Raw genomic sequence first — 27,171 nt, 5'->3', positions numbered from 1 at the left:
GGCGTTAAAAAAAACAGATCCGTTTTTTTCAGAAGTTGCCGGATTGTGCCTGAAACACAAAGCCTGATGTGTGAAAGTAGCCTTAGCTTACAGATAAAAATTACTGGATGATATATTAAGTGCAAAAATAAAAGTAAAGGACATCCTGTACTTGTGGAAAGCATTATATCGTGAAATATTCATTTTGTGACTGTGTAATGAGCTGTGGCCTTGTCTCATGATATATATTTTCCATCCTCAAAGGAAAGCAAGGCAGATTCATGAATGTAAAAATGCTTAATGTCGCCTCATCACATGTGATTAGCTGCGACATGCTACAGGTCCTCCAGTCTGTGCTCGGAGAAGAATGAAGACATAAGAATGTTCCCAGCTCACTATAAATATTGAAGGAATTATAGCTAATTGGATTCTGAGGAAATGATAATGAAACACTAGATGTTATCTGCACCATTAAAGGTGCATTGACTTTAACAAACATCTGCTAAAATCCACTACCTACCTCATAATTACTCATTCTCTCTGCTTCATGACCATTTATTCAGCGCACAGTATTAGGATGAGGATCATTTCATTCCTATAGTTAAAGTGCTCCATGCATCTATTGGAAGCAGCCATTCTACGTGCTGAACCCGTGTATGGAAAAATGGAGCGTGCACCATCATGTGCAACCAAGGAAATAAACTGCGCCAAAAGGACAGCACCAAAGAGGGACCGGATTCCTATAATATAGAAGTCGTTGTGTGACAAAATCACAGCATCCGGCTCATCTCACTCATCCTAAAATTGCTTGGGTAAGAATCAACTTGTGGACTTGCGCCTTAATCCCGCAGAATCCACACTATAAGCAAGTGATCATGTTGCCCTGCAGGACAGAGAAAGGTAAAAAGAAGTTGCCTGTATGGTCCAGCCATCTTTTATAGTAAATAAGGGACAAAACCAAAAAAAAAAGAGCCGGAGCATATGTTGGTGCAGGTGCAATTCATAGGTGTGCATTCACACTGTGGCCATTTAACAGAAAAAAACAAGGGTAAAAACAAAATGGCCAAATACCCTGTAAGGAAGTGGATTAATAGTGATAGTACATGTACCTAACATTTGGTACTTGGTTATCACTATTTTGATCAAAGCGTAAAATACATCCCACCGCGTCAAGGTGTACTCAATCAGGACAGTACTTAACTCTTGTAGTTCATGTCACTACATGTCAGCAAACATCCAAGTAGATAAGGACAGAGCAGAACTGGGTCCCGTCTGTTCAGACACCTACCCGTGGAAAGCTCCTTCACACAAGCGTGTTTCCAATGCATGTGGCATCCATTTTTTCCACGGATACCCCATGTACCCATTATAACCTCTAATGCTATGCACATGTCCGTGTTTTATACCAACCATGTGTCCGAGTGTCCAGGAACCCCTGCACGAAGCTGCTCTTGGAAAATGCGCATCAAAAACATGGTCATGTGCACAAGGCAGTGTCGGACTGGGGTGCCAAGGGCCCACCATTAACATCAACTCCAGGGCCCCACTATTCAGATACATGCAAAAATGACTTTACCCTCATTCACAAAATTCTATAGAATAATCTGGGTTGACAGTTAGTGAATTAAGTGTGTTTTTCCAGGTACTGCTCATATAAGAGAGTGGTGGCCCACTCTTACATGGGGGCCCACCGGAGGATTCTCCTGTTTTCCTGTGGGCCAGTCCAAGCCTGGCACAACCCCTGAGGCTAGGTTCACATTAGCATTTCTGTGAGCAGCGTATCATCTGCATACACAAACGCATGCAAATGGATGCTTATGCCTCCATATCATTTTACGCATGACATCCAAAAATACCCGTTGCATGTGCATGCGTTTAAATGCGTTTTGCCATGCGTTTGCAATAGTTATGCGCATAGTGGAGGTGATGGCATCATTTCCTGGACATGCACAGTCTAAAGTATGCATGCGTATCGTAGGCATGCGTATACATGTCTTTGCGTACCAATGCGTTTTTTAAGCACTCATCCGCATGAGCATTATTGCGCAATATTTGATGCTTCAAAAAATGCAACATTTGCGTTTACCGAAAACCGCTGCACACCACGAAACGACGCATGGGTACGCATCCGCATGTCCCTGCATACACCATGTTAAAGATACAGTGGGGCAAAAAAGTATTTAGTCAGTCAGCAATAGTGCAAGTTCCACCACTTAAAAAGATGAGAGGCGTCTGTAATTTACAACATAGGTAGACCTCAACTATGGGAGACAAACAGAAAAAAATCCAGAAAATCACATTGTCTGTTTTTTTAACATTTTATTTGCATATTATGGTGGAAAATAAGTATTTGGTCAGAAACAAAATTTCATCTCAATACTTTGTAATATATCCTTTGTTGGCAATGACAGAGGTCAAACGTTTTCTGTAAGTCTTCACAAGGTTGCCACACACTGTTGTTGGTATGTTGGCCCATTCCTCCATGCAGATCTCCTCTAGAGCAGTGATGTTTTTGGCTTTTCACTTGGCAACACGGACCTTCAACTCCCTCCAAAGGTTTTCTATAGGGTTGAGATCTGGAGACTGGCTAGGCCACTCCAGGACCTTGAAATGCTTCTTACGAAGCCACTCCTTCGTTGCCCTGGCGGTGTGCTTTGGATCATTGTCATGTTGAAAGACCCAGCCACGTTTCATCTTCATTGCCCTTGCTGATGGAAGGAGGTTTGCACTCAAAATCTCACGATACATGGCCCCATTCATTCTTTTATGTACCCAGATCAGTCGTCCTGGCCCCTTTGCAGAGAAACAGCCCCAAAGCATGATGTTTCCACCACCATGCTTTACAGTAGGTATGGTGTTTGATGGATGCAACTCAGTATTCTTTTTCCTCCAAACATGACAAGTTGTGTTTCTACCAAACAGTTCCAGTTTGGTTTCATCAGATCATAGGACATTCTCCCAAAACTCCTCTGGATCATCCAAATGCTCTCTAGCAAACTTCAGACGGGCCCGGACATGTACTGGCTTAAGCAGTGGGACACGTCTGGCACTGCAGGATCTGAGTCCATGGTGGCGTAGTGTGTTACTTATGGTAGGCCTTGTTACATTGGTCCCAGCTCTCTGCAGTTCATTCACTAGGTCCCCCCGCGTGGTTCTGGGATTTTTGCTCACCGTTCTTGTGATCATTCTGACCCCACGGGGTGGGATTTTGCGTGGAGCCCCAGATCGAGGGAGATTATCAGTGGTCTTGTATGTCTTCCATTTTCTAATTATTGCTCCCACTGTTGATTTCTTCACTCCAAGCTGGTTGGCTATTGCAGATTCAGTCTTCCCAGCCTGGTGCAGGGCTACAATTTTGTTTCTGGTGTCCTTTGACAGCTCTTTGGTCTTCACCATAGTGGAGTTTGGAGTCAGACTGTTTGAGGGTGTGCACAGGTGTCTTTTTATACTGATAACAAGTTTAAACAGGTGCCATTACTACAGGTAATGAGTGGAGGAAAGAGGAGACTCTTAAACAAGAAGTTACAGGTCTGTGAGAGCCAGAAATCTTGATTGTTTGTTTCTGACCAAATACTTATTTTCCACCATAATATGCAAAAAAAATGATAAAAAAACAGACAATGTGATTTTCTGGATTTTTTTTTCTCAGTTTGTCTCCAATAGTTGAGGTCTACCTATGATGTAAATTACAGACGCCTCTCATCTTTTTAAGTGGTGGAACTTGCACTATTGCTGACTGACTAAATACTTTTTTGCCCCACTGTATGTCCGCATGACACATGTGGATGTATGCGGATCATATGCTGCGCACAGAAAAGTTAATGTGAACCCGGCTGTGTACTTTCTGATGCTGCAAGCAGAAGCAGCTTTGCCTTTGCAGCATCGGGGAAGTGCAAGGACACTGGATCCAGTGGTCCAATCAGCCTTAATATAGCTGCACACTCCCTCTAAGAGACCATCTACCTCCGCAGTATATCAGCAGTGACCGTTCTCCAAGACAAGGCGAGCAGCTACGCCAAAGCTTTCTGGATCGAGCATTGAACTGTAAAATTAGAAAGCTAGATTCTTGAGAATAGAGTGGAGTTTTAATAAAAAGTAAATTGCAAAGTTGCTTGATTTCACAAGCACTTTGCAATTTTATATATTTAAGAATATGAGAAAACCCCTCTGATCCAATCAAGACGGCTGACAGATCAGCTTTCTGTATATGTAGCCTCAGATAAATAAGAACTTTCCATGAAAACCATATATCATGACACATTTTCCATTCTGATATCACAGGATTAAAACAATGCCAAAAAGGACAATTTTTGCATCAACTGAAGCCTCTAAATGCGGTCAATTAATAGAATCTGCCAACATTTTGTTTCTTTTTTTTTCATTACAATATATATCAATAAATAATCTATAGAACCCGCCCTGATTGTGACTTTTTTTTTACATCACTGACATAATACATTTTTGTGACCAGTATTTTTACATAAACCCATGTAAAAATTCATAGCATGATTTCCAAACGCTCCATAGTTATAATTTGATCTAAAACACCTCAATTCCTTTGGAAAATATAGAGGATTTTCAATATTTCAAACTTATAGGATCAATATGAATTTATTCAGTCAAGTTGTCGAGAGAATTCGATGCCTGGAGGAACAACCTGACAGCTTACTCACCTCTATACATAACAAATAGTAAGTGACTGGGTTATTAGTATGAGGAAGAAGATCAGAGGAACCGAAAACAATCAATCAAAGTAAACATATGGCAATCCTGATAGACCATCACGGTCCACTCCTTACCGCTAGCCAATCATCATTACGCTGGCTGTATAATCCCTTGTCTATTCTGCAAACAGTGGGAGCTACAATTAAAACCTTTCTAATATTCGAAAGTTTGAAGCCTTCTAAATATTCTATGTAGTTTTTCTCTGTAATAAGCTTTTATCCCTAAGCTATTGGCCAGCTCCATGACTTGTATGGATTCGTAAGTCAAAGGGTGACAATACATCTTTTATAGCTGGTGCCTAACAAGCATACTTAGGGTTTGTGCAAATGATGTCTTTTAGACATATCCAATGAGTTTTTCAAGCAGAAGATGCTTCAAACAAATGAGGGCGTTTTTTTTCTTGAAGAGTCTTGTTTGGCGTCTTTTAGGCCATATTCTGCATTTTTTGATTTGCATGCATTAAAAAAGTGAGTGTCTTCCAAGAAAAATGGACTGGTCACTTTTTTTAACCACTTTGTGGCTTTGGAAGCCTGAAGAACTGTGTGCTGTGAGATTTCCCTGGTGCTGACACCGGAAGCGGGCGGTCATGTTTCTGCAAGTATTTGACCACATTCCGACAAGACTGTATCCGGCCTCACTCAATACACTTGCATTGAGCAAGGCTTCATCAATCTATCAATCTAGCCGGCATGTGACCGCATATATACAAACCACATACTTGCAGTTATGCTACTGGTGCCGAAGGATCCTCACAACGTGCGATGTGAAGATTCGCAAGTCAGTAGGAACAGAGTGATTTTAGATTTGTAGCTTTAGAACTGACAACCTCTTCAATATCTGAAATTTCTCGCAATGCAAATTCAATGCATTCTTACAGCATACTAGCAAAACCCTTCACAGATTGCAAGACATTTCCTAACAACTGGGTGATTACAGAAATGTAGGTCCCGATTCATCAAAATCTGCATTGTTCATACCAATCTTGATGAGCGGGCTTGTTGATGTCTGAGCGCGTGCCTCTTGATGAGTGAGATACGTTAATAAAGAGGTGTATGCCTTTGTGTGCCTAGCGGCAAATCGTACTCAAAGCTTGTTATGAATTAAACAAGTGAGCGTCACCACATCCCCTTCCGCCCTATCCCACAGCAGCTTCACTCATGTTGGCGAAACTGGAGTGAAAATTCCTACAGTTGCTAAACGTTTGTGCAATATTTTGTTGCTCAAAAAAATCTATCACTTTTCAAAATGTTTTACTGGAGTAAAGACTTTGATGAATTTGGACTATAAAGCATAAATGACCCCCAACAGAGTACCACTAAATCATGTTTTATTTCCTATGATACAAGTAAGACACCTTTACACAACACAGTGGTATGGTCCTTCAAAGATCTTTGGAAGGGCATTTCCGGTATGTTATTTGCATGACCAGCCTCATAAAGAGAGGAAAAACATTAATACTAAGGTTGCCGTCACACTAGCAGTATTTGGTCAGTATTTTACATCAGTATTTGTAAGCTAAAACCAGGAGTGGAACAAATAGAGGAAAAGTATAATAGAAACATATGCACCACTTCGGCATTTATCACCCACTCCTGGTTTTGGCTTACAAATAATGAGGTAAAATACTGACCAAATACTGCTAGTGTGACGGCAGCCTCATGGTAATAATGCTCCTAAGTTGGCCATAAGTCTACACAGACAACTACAGATCACAGTTAATTTGTAATCATCTTGTTAATTTACTACTCATTACCTATGCTAGAACACGGAAGCCAAAAGCCAATAAAATTACATAATTTTTATTAGAACAAAATTTTTAAAAACATTTCTTAAAAAATGTAGTTATTGGTATAAAGATAGGGATACAAAAATGCAAAAACCACCAAAAAGTAGGTAATGAGTTGCTAAGAAATTAATGGAGACTGAAAAAGTTGTCTTGGAATATTATTGATAGCAAAAAATGGCATAAAGGCCCCGTTATATGTAAGGTAAAGAGGAGCCAAATCCAAAGGTTCCTGATAAGTGAAATTTTAAGCCCCCAAAAAGGGGAAAATGTTATGTATACCTATGTGCCTCTAAATTATGCCAAAATTAGACATGTTTGCCTGAAAGTACATATATTTAAGAATCTATAAATGAATACCACAAAGAAATGGCAACAAGGTTCTCACAGGCAGGTTTTGTAAACATTGCCCTTAATTAAGACCATTGTGAACTCAGAAGAAAATTAAATGAATGAGGCCAAGTGGACTGGTAATATGTGGTAAATCAGGCAACATCTAAATATAAATATCAAACTTAGAGGAAACATGTTAGACAGCAAACAACACTTATAGGCACTAAGCCTGCAAAACCTTTGACTTGATGCTCCTAAATGCATTTATCCCTATATGCCCTAACGGACCCTAGTAAACCCTTCCTACCAGCGGAGGTTGGCACCCTAGCTTGTATGCAATCAAATTGGCGCCCCCACTCACTGATGGCTCACCCTAGATGCATCCTGCTGTTCCCTATAAAGGTGCAGAGTGCAGCCGGTATTTACCAAATATCCTCATTAACAGAACAATAGTGCTGTGGTGATTGGAAGAAAACAAGGGAAAAAAAGGGGGAGGTGAACCCGATGAAGTGATCAACACTAGGTGACAACCTGCTTATCATCAGGAGCCCTACAAAGACACTCAAATCAAAACCAAAACTCAAAAAAACAAAATGATTAAAACCGGATAAATCTGAACATGATTCGGTGGTGGGGGGTGGCACGATAAAGCCTAATCTAGTCCTCCCTCTACTCACCCTAATCAAACCGTCCTTACCTGACTGCGGAGGTTGGCACCCTAGATAAATACGCAATGTGGCGCCCCAGCTCTCGTCGACTCACCCTCATTTTCCCTTAAGATTATCCCTGATGATAAGCAGGTTGTCATCTAGTGTTGATCACTTCATTAGATTCACCTCCCCTTTTTTTCCCTTGTTTTCTTCCAATCACCACGGCACTATTGTTCTGTTAATGAGGACATTTGGTAAATACTGGCTGCACTCTGCACCTTTATAGGGAACAGCAGGGTGCATCTAGGGTGAGCCGTCGGTGAGCAGGGGCGCCAATTTGCGTACAAGCTAGGGTGCCAACCTCCGCTGGTAGGAAGGGTTTACTAGGGTACGTTAGGGCCTTATAGGGATAAGTGCACACTTTCCCTGAGACGAAGCTACACGCGAAACGCACGTCGGGGTGCCGCTACCTCTTAAAGGCAATGCTCTAACATGTTTCCTTTAAGTTTGATATTTATATTTAGATGTTTCGAACAATACATTGTCTGATTTACCACATATTACCAGTCCACTTGGCCAATGGTCTTAAGGGCAATGTTTACAAAAGCTGCCTGTGAGACCCTTGTTGCCATTTCTTTGTGGTATTAATTTATAGATTCTTAAATATATGTACATTCAGGCAAACATGTCTAATTTTCGCCTAATTTAGAGGCACATACCTTTCATATAACGGGCCCTTTATGCCTTTTTTTTGCTATCAATAATATTCCAAGACTACTTTTTCACTCTCCATTAATTTATTAGCAACTCATTACCTACTTTTTGGTGGTTTTTGCATATTTGTATCCCTATCTTTATACCAATAACTACATTTTTTTAAGAAATGTTTTAAAAAATTTTGTTCTAATAAAAATTATGTAATTTTATTGGCTTTTTGCTTCCGTGTTCTGCTTTTTGATGTTTCCCAATGATATTGTTAGTTTTGCTGCTGATCTGGACAGCTTTTTTCTTTGATCTACTGTATTTCATTACCTATGCTACTGGCAGTGTGCCAGCGGTGGCCGGTCTCCTTGGTAAGGAGCAGAGCACTTACAAGCTATTTGTTCTAGACTTTGCAATCAAAGCAAGAAGTGATACACGTATATTTTTGTAGCTGGGGAATAAGGATCATTCTATATTTTACAATTCCGGTTTCTCCTGAGAGGATATACAAAGTCTTTAGTGAGTATGACACTTTACAGGTAGGTCCTGTATACCAGCTGCTCTTTGTACTAGTAATGTCACAAGTTGGAATATATTGACCCTGTCATTGCTGGAGATAACCATATAAGAATTGATCCTTATTGAAATAAAGGATGCCTGGCGTCCGTTGCCCTCGGACACATGACGTGTGACTGAATACTCGGTTAGCATTTATTTAAGTGTCACAGAAGACTTTTCCCCTGGAGCTAGTAATTTATAGATGTGCTGTAACTGCATCGCAGTCAATAATATCTGTTCCTTGGCTACTCGCTTAGTATTCTAGCCATGGAACAATTCCATTCTTAATTGCGCTGACCAGAGACGATGTATCAGTGGACTAAAACTGCTATTCCTCCAGTTCTAATGAGATTTGTGAATGTAAAGTACATTGCGACGAGATAAAATAAAAATATTAATTATTAAAAATCATTAGAAGGCACTGCACAATACGCAGGTTAATTAGCAAGATTAAAACACAGACGTCATGCTTTTCAACCTTAAACTTGTTGAATGCCCTTTAACTAGAAGAAAAGGAAGACGGCTGCGGCTCTGCTTTGGTCCTTTTACAGAGAATATGCTTTTCTTTTACAATCAATGGCTGACATTTTGTAAAAGAGAAATACTACTTCTTGTAAATGAGTTCCTTGCTAATCATTTCAGGCACTTATTTTTGGTAATTAGTATGCTAAGCAAGAAATAACAGTCGGCTAATTAAATCATCATGCAGGCACTTCACCTTTGACAAAAGCAGAATGAAATTATGAATACGAAGGCAGCGGAGTGAAGACTGAGGAAATAGGCAGCGCAAAAGGAGCACAATATTTGACTTTGGAAAAGACACAAATGTTACTTTCTATAACGGGTACAATATATTGCGCATGGGGTTGGATTGGCCTGCCAGGGGAGGAGAAGATCCTACGAGGAGCCAAGACTCAGCCACAACGATGGGCTCCAGAAGTGCAGCAGAAGACGACCTCGTGTAGAGGTGATTTTTCAGCCAGTCACTTATTTAGCCACAATAATGGGCTCCAGAGGTGCAGCAGAAGACAACCTCACAAGGTGGTGACTTTTCAGCCAATCACTTGTTACTAGGGTCTATATCTTATGGGTTGATTCACAAATAACTATTTTAACCTTGCTGATGAGATGCCATTGGTGCACTGTACAATGGTTCTATATTGTCAGAGCGTGGAACCCCAAAATAATTTCCTTTGAGGGGTCAAGAACTTCAGTGAAAAAAAAGCACATTCTGGGACACTAATGGTGGGGGATTTACAAGTGGGACCTTTACCTATTTATGACACATCCTTAAAGGGAATCTGTCACACCAAAAATCATATCTGAGCTAAGCCCACTGGCATCAGAGGATTATCTACAGCATTCTGTAATGCTATAGATAAGCCCCTGATGTAACCTGGAAGATGAGAAATAAAGGTTAGATTATACTCACCCAGGGGCGGTCCCGCTGCGGTCCGGTCCGATGGGCGTCACGATCCAGGTCCAGCGCCTCCTATCTTCATTCGATGATTTCCTCTACTTGTCTTCTTGCAGCGGCTCTGGCGCATGCGTACTTTGTCTGCCCTGTTGAGGGCAGAGCAAAGTACTGCAGTGAGCATGCGCCGGGAAAGGTCAGAGAGGCCCAGCGCCTGCGCACTGCTGTACTTTGCTCTGCCCTCAAGAGGGCAGACAAAGTATGCCAGAGTCGGAGCCGCAGCATGAAGACAAGAAGAGGACGTCATCGAATGAAGATAGGAGGCGCTGGACCAGGATCGCGACGCCCATCGGACTGGACCGCAGCGGGGCTGCCCCAGGTGAGTATAATCTAACCTTTATTTCTCATCTTTCAGGTTACATCGGGGGCTTATCTGCAGCATTACAGAATGGTGTACATAAGCCCCTGATGTCGGTGGGCTTAGCTCAGATACGATTTCCCTTTAAACTTACATCATAAATGACTATAGTATTAATTAAAAGGTAAGAACCACCCAAACACAATGATAATGGACCTACCAGAGATAAGCACCACAACAGGAATATATCACTTAAAATCTGCTTTTATTACATAATTAGAGTAGCAACAATACAATCATTAAAAATATATCATATAAAAACAAACAAACAATCAGTACGCACCACAGGACATAGGAGAATAATATAATAGCAGCAAATACCCAGAATATATAAGTTTAGATCCCTACCACGGATGAAAAAATATATTCTATTATTGATCACACTTGGTCTAAAAAAATGATCTATCTAAAAAGGTGCATATAGTAGGCAAAGATGTCAAGCTAAAAACAGTATTATATAGCAGAATTTATATGTGCTGACTAAGTCCTTATATATAAAGAATAGTCCTAGTCTTTAAAAATGCTAAGTGCTGTGTTTATAACCAATAATCCAATGTGTATTACTATGTAATATATATATATTATTTACCTATAAAATCCAAAAAAATAATTCCGTGCAAACAACTAAAATGGACTGACAATTTACTTAAAAACATGTGTCAATGTGTAAAAAAGAAAACAACTAGAAAGTGCCATGTGCCAAGACAATTTATATATATGAATATATTATATAAGCATATGCAAATGCCTACCAACACAGATGAAAAAGTGCTAAGTGCTATGTAGAAATATATAACCAAATGCTCTTTGCCACAACAAATGCCTATATAAAAAATGAGCCTAAAACCAATAAGTGCTGCGTGCTGTGCTTAGGACATCCATATATAAGTGCCAAAAAGAAGAAAGATGTCAGGGGACGAAGGAATTTGTCCGAAACGCGCGTCGGGGTGCGCGACCACAGGACCCAGCTACCCAAGGTATTAACCGATGATAATACTATTTTAGATCCCCTCCGAGCACTTTGTGTTTTCCAGTACTCCCCTGCTTCATGATTATCTGCAGTGGGTAGGCAGCTCATCTGACATCTTTCTTCTTTTTGGCACTAATATATGGGTGTCCTAAGCACAGCACGCAGCACTTATTGGTTTTAGGCTCATTTTTTATATAGGCATTTGTTGTGGCAAAGAGCATTTGGTTATATATTTCTACATAGCACTTAGCACTTTTTCATCTGTGTTGGTAGGCATTTGCATATGCTTATATAATATATTCATATATATAAATTGTCTTGGCACATGGCACTTTCTAGTTGTTTTCTTTTTTACACATTGACACATGTTTTTAAGTAAATTGTCAGTCCATTTTAGTTGTTTGCACGGAATTATTTTTTTGGATTTTATAGGTAAATAACATATACAGTGGGGCAAAAAAGTATTTAGTCAGTCAGCAATAGTGCAAGTTCCACCACTTAAAAAGATGAGAGGCGTCTGTAATTTACATCATAGGTAGACCTCAACTATGGGAGACAAACTGAGAAAAAAAAAATCCAGAAAATCACATTGTCTGTTTTTTTAACATTTTATTTGCATATTATGGTGGAAAATAAGTATTTGGTCAGAAACAAACAATCAAGATTTCTAGCTCTCACAGACCTGTAACTTCTTCTTTAAGAGTCTCCTCTTTCCTCCACTCATTACCTGTAGTAATGGCACCTGTTTAAACTTGTTATCAGTATAAAAAGACACCTGTGCACACCCTCAAACAGTCTGACTCCAAACTCCACTATGGTGAAGACCAAAGAGCTGTCAAAGGACACCAGAAACAAAATTGTAGCCCTGCACCAGGCTGGGAAGACTGAATCTGCAATAGCCAACCAGCTTGGAGTGAAGAAATCAACAGTGGGAGCAATAATTAGAAAATGGAAGACATACAAGACCACTGATAATCTCCCTCGATCTGGGGCTCCACGCAAAATCCCACCCCGTGGGGTCAGAATGATCACAAGAACGGTGAGCAAAAATCCCAGAACCACGCGGGGGGACCTAGTGAATGAACTGCAGAGAGCTGGGACCAATGTAACAAGGCCTACCATAAGTAACACACTACGCCACCATGGACTCAGATCCTGCAGTGCCAGACGTGTCCCACTGCTTAAGCCAGTACATGTCCGGGCCCGTCTGAAGTTTGCTAGAGAGCATTTGGATGATCCAGAGGAGTTTTGTGAGAATGTCCTATGGTCTGATGAAACCAAACTGGAACTGTTTGGTAGAAACACAACTTGTCGTGTTTGGAGGAAAAAGAATACTGAGTTGCATCCATCAAACACTATACCTACTGTAAAGCATGGTGGTGGAAACATCATGCTTTGGGGCTGTTTCTCTGCAAAGGGGCCAGGACGACTGATCCGGGTACATGAAAGAATGAATGGGGCCATGTATCGTGAGATTTTGAGTGCAAACCTCCTTCCATCAGCAAGGGCATTGAAGATGAAACGTGGCTGGGTCTTTCAACATGACAATGATCCAAAGCACACCGCCAGGGCAACGAAGGAGTGGCTTTGTAAGAAGCATTTCAAGGTCCTGGAGTGGCCTAGCCAGTCTCCAGATCTCAACCCTATAGAAAACCTTTGGAGGGAGTTGAAAGTCCGTGTTGCCAAGCGAAAAGCCAAAAACATCACTGCTCTAGAGGAGATCTGCATGGAGGAATGGGCCAACATACCAACAACAGTGTGTGGCAACCTTGTGAAGACTTACAGAAAACGTTTGACCTCTGTCATTGCCAACAAAGGATATATTACAAAGTATTGAGATGAAATTTTGTTTCTGACCAAATACTTATTTTCCACCATAATATGCAAATAAAATGTTAAAAAAACAGACAATGTGATTTTCTGGATTTTTTTTTCTCAGTTTGTCTCCCATAGTTGAGGTCTACCTATGATGTAAATTACAGACGCCTCTCATCTTTTTAAGTGGTGGAACTTGCACTATTGCTGACTGACTAAATACTTTTTTGCCCCACTGTATATTAAATAGTAATATGCATTGGATTATTGGTTATAAACACAGCACATAGCATTTTTAAAGACTAGGACTATTCTTTATATATAAGGACTTAGTCAGCACATATAAATTCTGCTATATAATACTGTTTTTAGCTTGACATCTTTGCCTACTATATGCACCTTTTTAGATAGATCATTTTTTTAGACCAAGTGTGATCAATAATAGAATATATTTTTTCATCCGTGGTAGGGATCTAAACTTATATATTCTGGGTATTTGCTGCTATTATATTATTCTCATATGTCCTGTGGTGCGTACTGATTGTTTGTTTGTTTTTATATGATATATTTTTAATGATTGTATTGTTGCTACTCTAATTATGTAATAAAAGCAGATTTTAAGTGATATATTCCTGTTGTGGTGCTTATCTCTGGTAGGTCCATTATCATTGTGTTTGGGTGGTTCTTACCCTTTAGTGGTGGTGGTCATCACATATTTTCACAGAGTACCTAAAATCAATACACAAATAGTTTATATATTTATATTTTTTGTAGAGCATATCTTTTGAGATTGTGTGGTACTTCTGTGTTTCAATAGTATTAATTAAAGATGAGAGTATTGCTTTGTGCAATGCAGGTCCAGTCCATCGTCCAGGTCAGTGCTCACTGCACAGGGACTGCACAAATTTCCTGAGCTCCAGGGTCCCCGGCCTGGCATGACGTCATTTGTTCAGCGTGTGGCGCACAGGCCTCGTCTAGCTAGCCTGGCTAACCATAAGTCACGCCTGGGATCCCAGAGGGTCAGTACATTCACACAACTCCCATCCAAGGCTATAGACCACTGCCCTGAATTGTCGACCGGGGTTGTGTGAATTGATCCACTCAACTGTAGCATTAGTACGGCTTTAAATTCTAATTCTATAAAGCTGCCTTTTGCTTCTACAAGAACTATAACGCCAACGTGCCGAGCTTCACTAAAGTTATCTGTAAAAGTTAATTTTATTGCAATTTGGATTTGCAATCACAAAGTAGAATTTCTATGACTTAAGGGGTTACTTGATTTCTATATTAGACATGAAAGGGGTTGCCTGAAATAAACATACTGATGACCTATCTGCAGGATAGGTCATCATTATCAGATTGGTAGGGATCCAATATTTGCCACCTCCCACCGAATAGCTGATATCGGCTCCGACAGTGACCATAACAGTTTATTGGTTTGTACATTGTTTAGTGGCCTCTTCCTAGTGCTGCAGATGAGATCCTATTCAAGTGAATGGGAGATAAAGAACAAAGGTATAACTAGAAATACTAGTAAAACCTCTGTCCCATGGCGGTTATAGATAGAGCAGTGACCACATAAGCATGACTCTCTACATAAACTTCTATGAGAGTTCCAAAAACAGCCAAAAATGGCTTCCTCACTTTTTTTTTTCTTTTAAAGCCTATGGAAATAAATGAAAGGAACAATACATGCCGGTTCACCCTTCCCTTTACATCATATGGAGACCCCCATTCTAGAGATAAAAGCCGTTTCCATATGTGGGACCCATCTGCGGTATATCAGGCATTTATGTGTCTCTAAATATCTAAAATCCAAATTTTACTTCCAGTGTTATATAAGTTAGAGTGGAGGGAAGTTGCTCATGCTGAAGCTCCGGTCCATTCATTGTCTACAGTACTCCTGAAAAAGTGATGGCACAGTGTTCAGCCGTCTGTTGTAGCTCCATTGACAATGACTGGAGAGACGGATGAATATGTATGGCTTCCCTCCATTCAAGACAAGGTTCCATAGAAATTGGAATAGTGGATAACTTGAGATTTTGAGAAGACCCATATAAAAAAAGCAAAAGTCATTATATCAAAATTAAGCTTTATTTATATACAAAACTTCTTTAGTGCACTTTTATTTGCTGAAAATTTTGGTTTATCCCAAACAAGACACTAGTCAATTTCTCTTTCACTTGTCACTACTCTTCAATCATAAATTATGCTTTTGGATAATCTCAACATAAATACAGTGCCTTGCGAAAGTATTCGGCCCCCTGGAACTTTTCAACCTTTTCCCACATATCATGCTTCAAACATAAAGATGCCAAATGAAAATTTTTGGTGAGGAATCAACAACAAGCGGAACACAATTGTGAAGTTGAACGAAATTTATTGGTTATTTTACATTTTTTTGGGAAAATAAAAAACTGAAAAGTGGGGCGTGCAATATTATTCGGTCCCTTTACTTTCAGTGCAGCAAACTCACTCCAGAAGTCCATTGTGGATCTCTGAATGATCCAATGTTGTCCTAAATGCCTAATGATGATAAATGTAATCCACCTGTGTGTAATCAAGTCTCCGTATAAATGCACCTGCTCTGTGATAGTCTCAGGGTTCTGTTTGAAGCACAGAGAGCATCATGAAGACCAAGGAACACAACAGGCAGGTCCGTGATACTGTTGTGGAGAAGTTTAAAGCCGGATTTGGATACAAAATGATTTCCAAAACTTTAAACATCCCCAGAAGCACTGTGCAAGCGATCATATTGAAATGGAAGGAGTATCATACCACTGCAAATCTACCAAGACCTCTAAACTTTCATCTCAAACAAGGAGAAGACTGATCAGAGATGCAGCCAAGAGGCCCATGATCACTCTGGATGAACTGCAGAGATCTACAGCTGAGGTGGGACAGTCTGTCCATAGGACAACAATCAGTCATACACCGCACAAATTTGGCCTTTATGGAAGAGTGGCAAGAAGATAGAGATTTCTCAGATATCCACAAAAAGTGTCAAATAAAGTTTGCAACAAGCCACCTGGGAGGCACACCAAACATGTGGAAAAAGATGTTCTGGTCAGATGAAACCAAAATCTAACTTTTTGGCAACAATGCCAAACCATATGTTTGGCATTGAGGCAACACAGCTCATCACCCTGAACACACTATTCCCACTGTCAAACATGGTGGTGGCAGCATCATGGTTTGGGCCTGCGTTTCTTCAGCAGGGACAGGGAAGATGGTTAAAATTGATGGGAAGATGGATGAAGCCAAATACAGAACAATTCTTGAAGAAAACCTGTTGGAGTCTGCCAAAGACCTGAGACTGGGATGGAGATTTGTCTTCCAACAAGACAATGATACCAAACATAAAGCAAAATCTACAATGGAGTGGTTCACAAATAAAGGTATCCAGGTGTTAGAATGGCCAAGTCAAAGTCCAGACCTCGATCCAATCGAGAATCTGTGGAAAGAGCTGAAAACTGCTGTTCACAAACGATCTCCATCAAACCTCACTGAGCTCGAGCTGTTTGCCAAGGAAGAATGGGCAAGAATTTCAGTCTCTCGATGTACAAAACTCATAGAGACATACCCCAAGCGACTTGCAGCTGTAATCGCAGCAAAAGGTGGTGCAACAAAGTATTAAAGGGAACCTGTCACCTGAATTTGGCGGGACTGGTTTTGGGTCATATGGGCGGAGTTTTCGGGTGTTTGATTCACCCTTTCCTTACCCACTGGCTGCATGCTGGCTGCAATATTGGATTGAAGTTCATTCTCTGTCCTCCATAGTACATGCCTGCGCAAAGCAATCTTGCCTTGCGCAGGCGTGTACTATGGAGGACAGAGAATGAACTTCAATCCAATATTGCAGCCAGCATGCAGCCAGCGGGTAAGGAAAGGGTGAATCAAACACCCGAAAACTCCGCCCATATGACCCAAAACCAGTCCCGCCAAATTCAGGTGACAGAGTCCCTTTAAGCTAAAGGGGCCAAATAATATTGCACGCCCCACTTTTCAGCTTTTGATTTTCCAAAAAAATTAAAAATAACCAATAAATTCCATTCAACTACATAATTGTGTTCCAATTGTTGATTCTATGTTCACCAAATATTTACATTTGGTATCTTTATGTTTGAAGCATGATATGTGGGAAAAGTTTGAAAAGTTCCAGGGAGCCGAATATTTTCGCAAGGCACTGTATATCTAGCAGTAAAATGAAAACCCTTTGGCATCATAGAAACAAGAGCCAACTAAAAATTTTCATTGTCACATTTGAATTCAGGAGGTCAAAATCATTAAGAAATGGCTGATTACATTACTGAACCTGACAACGTTTGAAAATAAGTAGAACAGTGTAACTGTACATGACAAAAACAAAAGAATAATTGCATTCAAGATAACCAGGGATTGATCAATTCAGTCACAATCCTAAAATATTGACTAAAGTATTGAATAGAGATTGGCTTACCGGCCAGTGATGAGGAAAAACAGAGTAAGAATGACCAAGAGGGTAAATCCTCCGACAGCAGCGGTGGCAATTACCAGAATTTGCCCTTGTTCTGCAGCCATATCTGAAGCTGAAAGAAGCAAAACACAAGGTATGAAATATTCATGTCATATGTAGTAGATTATCAACACGGTCAAAATGTAAAAAATTGGACATAAACAGGACAAAAAATATTTAATCTATTTCACTTGCATACAGATCAAGTATACAGTAATAGACTAAGTGGGAATGATTGCTGATATGGACAGGTCTGATGATCCTGCAGGAGGTTCCTGCATCTCATGAAACTGCTCTCTGTTTGATAACTATTGCGCTATCTCTTCTAGACATTTATTTTCACAATAGTAGAGTCAATAGCTAAATAGCTATGAGGAAAGTCGGTCTTTATTGGGCTCTCCTGACCCTGTTATGGTGGCATTCCAAACTTGGCAAATGTTTGAGAAAATAGGATCAGGCATGTTGAATTTAAACTTTACACCAACAGAATTCCTCAATCTTATATTAGGATCCACTCAAAGAATGTAGACAACAAGCTGTAGCAGACAGCGAAACGCGCGTCGAGGTGTTTTGTGCACGAACGTCTCTTACATCATGTCAACAGGTATAGTCTGAGATCTGTTCAGGGGCATTGATTATGTCTATTTATATTTGTGGCTGGCTGACTAACTATTTATAGATTGTAAAACTAATGTCATATGGCGGCAGTCACGCATTTAGCCCACTATACCTAAATTATTATTATATGTGTTGATAGTAGGTTGTAGGAATATCTTTTGGAGCAATGGGTGATATTTATTGATATTATATCTTGATATGGTTATGGTACCCATGCTTCATAGGGAGACATTATATACCACTGTCCTTTTTCTAATGTGGTGACAGTTATGTTCTGTGCATTCATTGGTTCATGTACTTTGTCCTATCTGTAAATTATCCATATCTTTTGAATTTATTATTATGATATGTACTCTATTAATTAATAAAATGTTTTGTTGAAATATTTTTTATAATACATTGGATCAGTGCTCCTTTATTCTTCAATAGCTTGATGTTGAATTTAAACTTGTCTGGATTCTTATGTCCTAGTAATAAGCTACTGCCAGAGGAGTTTGTTTATAAGGTAACTGGAAATAACCACCGTAGGCCTGTCCCAAAGCACAAACATGTTCTTCATCATACAGACAGACTGTTTGTGCTTTGGGGAGCCTTGTGGGCAGGTCTCTTCTTGGTTTGTCTGGCTTAGAGCTGGAAGATAAAACTCTGCCTACAGTCCCGCCCCAGAGCATAAGCATCTCATTAAATGGAACCTTTTAACATCGATTACACAAGAACCACAAGATGAATTTCTTCACCCCAGTTTAATCAGTATAACACTACAAACCTGACAATGCCTGTAGTATACTTAGCAAAATTCTGCTTACAGGTTTGCTATAAAGTAAAAGATGATGATGGCATACTCACCTTTCAGGACCTCAATGGATCTAGTGCAGGTCACTTGGAGGTCTTCACCAGCTATGGAAGCCAAGCCAGCTCCGTTCAGAAGTAACAAGCCCACTGACTAAAAAAGCAATCATGATAAAAATATCTGATGATGTGTTCTTCTAGTCACCCAATCACAGGCTGCAGCAGGGCTTGTGACTTCCGAATGAAGCAATCTTTGCTTCTGGAGCTGTTGAGGACCTCTGGAGTACTCTATACTGGATCTGCAGAGCAGTGAAAGGTGAATAACAACAAAGTCTGTTTTAATCAATAGATCTTGGATTAATAATACTTTTCTGTGCTGAGATAATCTTATACTTGTGCTCCTGCTGTGTCATCTGAAATTGCTGTGTCTGACCATGCAGGGACATGTTTGGCACCTACCACAATTCTTGGCCAGAGGGAAGAATAAATGATAATACAAACAACATGGCAGGTGTCACGTAGTGACTAGGGACTATGGGCACATACCTGATCCCTCAAACTAGGGGATGTCCTAGTCTATCCCTGTTCCCTGGGGACATCGGGGTCACATACCTTGCTATGCTCCGATCTTAAACCTTATCTGATCTCTCCCCCACCCAGGAAGGTGAGAGGCTAAAGTATATAGGATAACACTAACCAGACAGTCAGACAAGGGAAGACAGACAGTGATGAAAGAAAACTACAGCCATGCAAATATACTGACAAGACAACAGCGAGGAACAAAGGGGAGGGATAGGTAGAAGAAATCAGATAGGAGAGGATGAGGATAAAAATGCAAACCAACTCCATGCAGCAATCTCAAGAACAACTCTCAAAAGACTGAACTTTTTCCTCCAACAACTAAACAGGAAGTAGAACTATCACTGGCAACTCCAGGTCCTGATGAAGAGGTCCTGCGTGACCTTGAAACGAGTTGACTTTTAAACCTGTTTTAATAAATGTTTTGATTTCACCAAGATTTTGCTATCAGCAGCACAGGAGTAATACCTCAGTCTTCCTCTCTAAATCTAAGGCTATCCTCTTGACCGGTATCTGTGCAGCCGCTGTTTTACATGCCTGTTATGTGTTGCTATTTATCAACCTAACAAGGTGAGTGTATCTCCCCTTTTCCTGACACCTCATTGTCATCAGATAAGACTCTATTGAGCTTTTTCTTTCTCAGTTTCTCTAATCTTCTAGCTCATATGTCACTGACTTGATTTAAGATGTGTTCAGAGTGTTGGTGACCTCCTGTTTTACCTCATAGAAAGTCAGCTGCGATCCCATGCTCTCCTGTCTGTATAACCCTCTCCTAGTGTTTCATCACCCATCCCCTGCAGACTGTGAGCCCTCGCGGGCAGGGTCCTCCCTCCTTATGTACCCATGTGCCTGTTATCTGCTCATGTTTAATGTATTTGTCTATATTTGCCTCGTTTTCACATGTAAAGCGCCATGGAATAAATGGCGCTATAAAAATGTATAATAATAATAAAAATAATAATAATAAGATTTTCTCAGCACAGGAACATTTTTTGTAATGGATTCAATGGTGGAAATTATTATTTTTCCAATATCTATGGATTAAAATATACTTTGTTTATTTGACAAATCCTTTTAAGAATACCATATACATGAGATGTTGGATGAATGAATCGCTCAACTTCCAGCTTTCTCTCCAATCTCCCCGATATAGAGGAACTCTCAGCTGAGCACTCATGTGTTCTTTTCTGGCAGTGCCTTAGGGTACCGTCACACAGTGCAATTTTCATCGCTACGACGGTACGATCCGTGACGCTCCAGCGTTGTAACAATATCGCTCCAGCGTCGTAGACTGCTGTCACACTTTGCAATCTACGACGCTGGAGCGATAATTTCATGACGTATGTGCGATGTAGAAGCCGTTGGTTACTATGCGCACATCGTATACGATATATGTTACACCATGCGATCATGCCGCCACAGCGGGACACTAGACGACGAAAGAAAGTTTAAAACGATCTGCTACGACGTACGATTCTCAGCGGGGTCCCTGATCGCAGGAGCGTGTCAGACACTGCGATATCGTAACTATATCGCTCGAACGTCACAAATCGTGCCGTCGTAGCGATCAAAATTGCACTGTGTGACGGTACCCTAAGATCCAGGAAGAACAAAAGGATCATTTATTGGAATTCCAAGTGTTGATCCTTCTCTCACTGACATCATCTGTTGGAGGGAGTCGGAAGGCACCCATATACATTAGACTGTTGGTCAATCGCCCCTATATAAGCAAGTTTAGCCTACCTTAGTTTAATGTATATGGAGACCTTTAGTTGTACCTAACCAATTAATCTTCCCTTTTTCTCTAAACTATTGGAACGCTTAAGGTACCGTCACACATAACGATATCGTTAACGATATCGTTGCTTTTTGTGACGTAGCAACGATATCGTTAACAAAATCGTTATGCGTGACAGCGACCAACGATCAGGCCCCTGCTGGGAGATCGTTGGTTGCTGGGGAAAGTCCAGGACTTTATTTCGTCGCTGGATCTCCCGCTGACATCGCTGAATCGGCGTCACACGGTTCAGCGATGTCTTCACTGGTAACCAGGGTAAACATCGGGTTACTAAGCGCAGGGCCGCACTTAGTAACCCAATGTTTACCCTGGTTACCATTGTAAATGTAAAAAAAAAAACACTACATACTTACATTCCGGTGTCTGGTCACGTCCCTCGCCTTCAGCTTCCCGCACTGACTGTGAGCGCCGGCCGGCCATAAAGCAAAGCACAGCGGTGACGTCACCGCTCTGCTTTACGGCCGGCGCTCAGTCAGTGCGGGAAGCTGAAGGCGAGGGACGTGACCAGACACCGGAATGTAAGTATGTAGTGTTTTTGTTTTACATTTACACTGGTAACCAGGGTAAACATCGGGTTACTAAGCGCGGCCCTGCACTTAGTAACCTGATGTTTACCCTGGTTACCCGGGGACTTCGGGATCGTTGGTCGCTGGAGAGCTGTCTGTGTGACAGCTCTCCAGCGACCAAACAGCGACGCTGCAGCGATCGGCATCGTTGTCTAGATCGCTGCAGCGTTGCTTAATGTGACGGTACCTTTAGTCTACTCTCGCCTAGTCCGCTATTACTCAGATTACACTTCTTGACCTTTTACAATCTGGTTTCTGCTTCCTACACTCTACTGAAAATGTCCTTATTAAAGTCTCTAACAATCTACTAACAGCTAAATCTAATGGTCACTACTCCGTTATGATATTCCTGGATCTCTCTGCAGCATTTAACACTGTGAATCATCAGCTCCTACTCACTGTGCTCCACTCTATCAGCCCCCCGAGGAAGCCCACGCGAAACTCGCGTTGGGGCTGTTCTTCATTGCACTACCACATACAGATTACAATGGGTGAGATGTTCTTTTGTTCACTTATACCTGCTATGGTCCGATTCTATGTACAAATACTTTTGGGTTGCCTCTTCTCTCATTACATGTCATGATGTAACTCTCTGGATATGTAGACATTCCCTCTTTCCCTCTTTCTTTGTACTAATTATATTGGTCTCTTGACCCTTGGTAGTTCATTAATGTTTACAGTCTGGATTTATATGCTATCTAATATATAAAGCTGAATGTGTGTGTGTATATTTGTATGTATGTATGTGTGTATGTCCAGGATTGGCATCTGCACCGTCGCAGCTACAGCCACAAAATTTTGCAGTCACACATCTGGACCCCGAGAGCGTGATAGGCTCTGTTGTGAGGCGAAATTTTAACCCCACACGTTCCAATTCACCAAACAATTTTGCTCCTACCTTTATAATGGGGAAAAAGTGAAAGGAAAAGTGCTGGAGGCAAATTAACAGATGCCAGATGTGAACAAGGGGGACTTAAAGAATGAGAGCGATTGCGCCAAAGAGTATATACCGTACAGTTGCTTAGGTGGGGCCCCGACATAAGATACTCACCACACACGGGGATATTAAAACACACACAAAATGCGCCACACACTACCACGTGCTTGAACACATATACCACCCTCACCAGACATTTCACCACACATACACTAACCTTGCAACATAAAAGTCAATACACAAAAGTTGCCACTCAAAACTCGCCACGTGCAAAATTCGCCACATGCAAAACTAGGCTCACGCAAAACTCGCCACACATGTAAAACTGACCTCATGGAAAACTCGCCACACGCAAAACTTGAACACGCGGAAAAATTGCCACATGCATAAAAGTTGCAACACATGCAAAAGTTGCCTTACACAAAACTTGCATATACTCAAAACGCACTACACATAAAACTCGCCATGCGCAAAACTTGCTCCATACAACTTGCTACACTAACCTGTCACATGCAACTCAACACACAAAAAGTTGCTACACGCATCTCGCCACACAAAACACATCTCACAAAAGTCGCTACATGCATGTCGCCATGCAACTCAACACACACAACTTGACACAAGAAACTCACCCTAAAACACACACAAGTCTGGTATTATCCTTCAAAAATAAAAATCTGTTTAATAAGCAGACAAACTACAAGAGCAACAAATGTACCATATAGGAAATGCGGCAGCTTTCAGTCACATGACCTGTCTATTATGTGTATGTGTGAGCTAATATATACTGCCAGGGGGAGGGCTTCCTGTTGGCTGTGGATTTATCAGGCTGCCAATAGCAACCAATCACAGCTCAGCTTCTATTTTGCTACAGTTAATTAATTAATCTGAGCTCTGATTGGTTAATATAGGCAACAAAGGACATTCTCAGTATAACAAAGCTTGTGTGAGGTAGTAGCATGTCAGTTAGGGTGTGTTGGTGGAAAGGCTGATGTCAGTCACATTACCTCTATGTGAGAGGATATAGAAATTGCCAGTTACAGACTATTTTTACCACAATAATGCCCCATAAGAAAAGGAATTCCATAGCATGAATGTCAGCTGATGCGAAAAGAAAAGCTGCATTACGGGCCAATGAAAAATGTGAAGACCGTGAAACAAGGCTGACACACATGAGAACAGAAGCTGCTTCCTCAAGAGTAGTGTTGAGCATTCCGATACCGCAAGTATCGGGTATCGGCCGATACTTGCGGTATCGGAATTCCGATACCGAGATCCGATACTTTTGTGGTATCGGGTATCGGTATCGGATCCATAGGGATGTATAAAATAAAGAATTAAAATAAAAAATATTGATATGCTCACCTCTCCGGCGGCCCCTGGACATCACGCGGCTAACCGGCCGGCTTCTATGTTTAAAATGAGCGCCTTTAGGACCTGAGAATGACGTCGCGGCTTCTGATTGGTCGCGTGCCGCCCATGTGACCGCGACGCGACCAATCAGAAGCCGCAACGTCATTCGCAGGTCCTAAATTCCTAGAATTAGGAGTTTAGTGAATGAGAATGACGTCGCGGCTTCTGATTGGTCGCGTCGCGGTCACATGGGTGGCACGCGACCAATCAGAAGCCACAACGTCATTCGCAGGTCCTAAAGGCGCTCATTTTAAACAAAGAAGCCGTCCGGTTAGCCGCGTGATGTCCAGGGGCCGCCGGAGAGGTGAGCATATCAATATTTTTTATTTTAATTCTTTATTTTACACATCCCTATGGATCCCAAGGCCTGAAGGAGAGTTTCCTCTCCTTCAGACCCTGGGAACCATCAGGATACATTCTGATACTTGATGTCCCATTGACTTGTATTGGTATCGGATATCGGTATCGGCGATATCCGATATTTTTCGGGTATCGGCCGATACTATCCGATACCGATACTTTCAAGTATCAGACGGTATCGCTCAACACTACTCAAGAGCCAATGAACTTTCAGAGCAGAGGGAAGCGAGGCTTGCAGACAAAAGAACAAGAGTTGCTTCCTCAAGGGCCAATAAACTTTCTGAGGAGAGGGAAGCGAGGCTTGCAGACATGAAAACAAGAGCTGCTTCCTCAAGAGCCAATGAACTTTCTGAGGAGAGGGAAGCAAGGCTTGCAGGTATGAAAACAAGAGCTGCTTCCTCAAGAGCCAATGAACTTTCTGAGGAGAGGAAAGCGAGGCTTGCAGACACGAAAACAAGAGCTGCTGCCTCAAGAGCCAATGAACTTTCTGAGGAGAGGGAAGCAAGGCTTGCAGGTATGAAAACAAGAGCTGCTTCCTCAAGAGCCAATGAACTTTCTGAGGAGAGGAAAGCGAGGCTTGCAGACATGAAAACAAGAACTGCTTCCTCAAGAGCAAATGAACTTTCTGAGGACAGGGAAGCGAGGCTTGCAGATAAGAGAAGAAGAGCTGCTTCCTCAAGGGCCAATGAGTCATCTCAGCAGAGAGAAGGCTGACTTGCCACTAAGAGAATTGCTATTTCTTCTACCAGGGCACAGGAAATGGTTGGAGATTTGAAACATACTGCCTTTTGTTACCAGTCAGATATAAACTATCAGGAAAACCCTAAAGTTCAGATAGGAAAAATGGATGTGGTCTGCGAGTGCTGCAGTGCCCTGAAATGGAAAGATGAACCGCCAAGATTATGCTGTGCAAATGGCAAGATAAAACTTCCACCTCTCCTGTCACCACCAGATCCCCTAAAGCAGGGGTGTCAAACTGCATTCCTTGAGGGCTGCAAAGAGGTTATATTTTCAGGATTTCCTTGTACTGCACAGGTGATAATTTAATCACCATCATTATTTGTGTAGGTGATTAAATTATCACCTGTGCAGTACAAGAAAATCCTGAAAACATGACCTGTTTGCAGCCCTCTAGGAATGCAGTTTGACACCCCTGCCCTAAAGTCTCTGATGACAGTTACCAGTACAATTGTGAAATGTTTCTATTAGCTTAGTTTTTGCCTTTTAATAATTACATTTCTGTCTATTTGTTTTGTGGTTTTTGTGTGCAGAATAAATTTTTGTTAACACATTCTATTTTGCTAACAGCCGGGTAGTACAGCTAGTACCACTATGAAGATTGTATGTTACTTGCACGTCCTTCATCCAATGCCTGATATTTGTATCTGTGGAATTTTGCAATGGATTTTTTTGACACCGTGCGCCACTTTTTCCATCGCCTTTTCTTTTATGCGAGTTATTGTTAATATTTTTGTATTAAAATTTTTATATTTTTTACATACTTGGACTTTGTACTCTATGTCTCTTGTAGTTTATAGGTTTAACAGTGTCCGTTTTTTGGTCCAGCAGTATATACAATGACACTATATTGTGCCTTTAATTCCTTTTTTTGCTCGGTTGATATTGATTGTAATGATTATGTAACTAGTCTGTTCCCTGTGTTTTATTTCAATAAAATGTAATTAGAAGGGAAGCTTATGCTACTTTTTTATTTATGTCCTCTCCAATTTACAATTGCCTGCTTGCTGTCAGTGAATTGAAACGTCCTGGCTTACAATAAGAGGCAAATGAGCAAAGTGGAATACGTTTTTAAAAAATGTGGTTGTAACATGTTAGCAATCTGGGAAATAGATAGCACTAAATTTTTTTGCAGAAATTGGGTTACATGCGATTATCCAATTATATGCTCAGCTAGAAATAGTAATAATCCGTGCATGTCTGATACAATGCAGTGAAGCTGTTATTTATGAGGCAATGTGACAAAACACTCTGGGATCGCCTTTGCTGGGGTCAAAGGTCACGTGGTTTGTGCATTGAATCTGAGGCGTACAGCAGGTTTCTGAGCAGGCTGACCTCAGGTCAGATTTATTAACGTGAAAGCAACACAAAAAACAAAACATAAAAATAAATCCTAGCCTGTCCGGCACTAACTAAACAAATACGTTGCTATCTCAACAACTGGGGGGCTTCTCCCACCCAGCTAACATCACACAATTCTTAAGCAGTGCTCTTCACTCACGTTTGTCCCACACAGGCAGGCAATCTGTGT

The 27,171-nt window shown here is 41.0% G+C and overlaps 1 protein-coding gene across 2 annotated transcripts in view; it reads right to left on the bottom strand.

The window, feature by feature from the left end:
• Positions 1–27,171, bottom strand: part of EPHA6 (EPH receptor A6) — a 1,249,313-nt gene that overhangs the window by 314,194 nt on the left and 907,948 nt on the right. For both annotated transcript variants that reach the window (XM_069760991.1, XM_069760992.1), the window contains one exon: positions 17,807–17,915. In XM_069760991.1, coding sequence (XP_069617092.1) covers positions 17,807–17,915 — 109 coding nt within the window. The remainder of the gene's footprint in view (positions 1–17,806; positions 17,916–27,171) is intronic.

This window comes from Ranitomeya imitator, chromosome 3 (genome assembly GCF_032444005.1).
Source record: "Ranitomeya imitator isolate aRanImi1 chromosome 3, aRanImi1.pri, whole genome shotgun sequence".
Lineage (NCBI taxonomy): Eukaryota > Metazoa > Chordata > Amphibia > Anura > Dendrobatidae > Ranitomeya > Ranitomeya imitator.
Note: the sequence above shows the minus strand (reverse complement) of the source record. Positions and strands in the feature narration are given on the sequence as shown.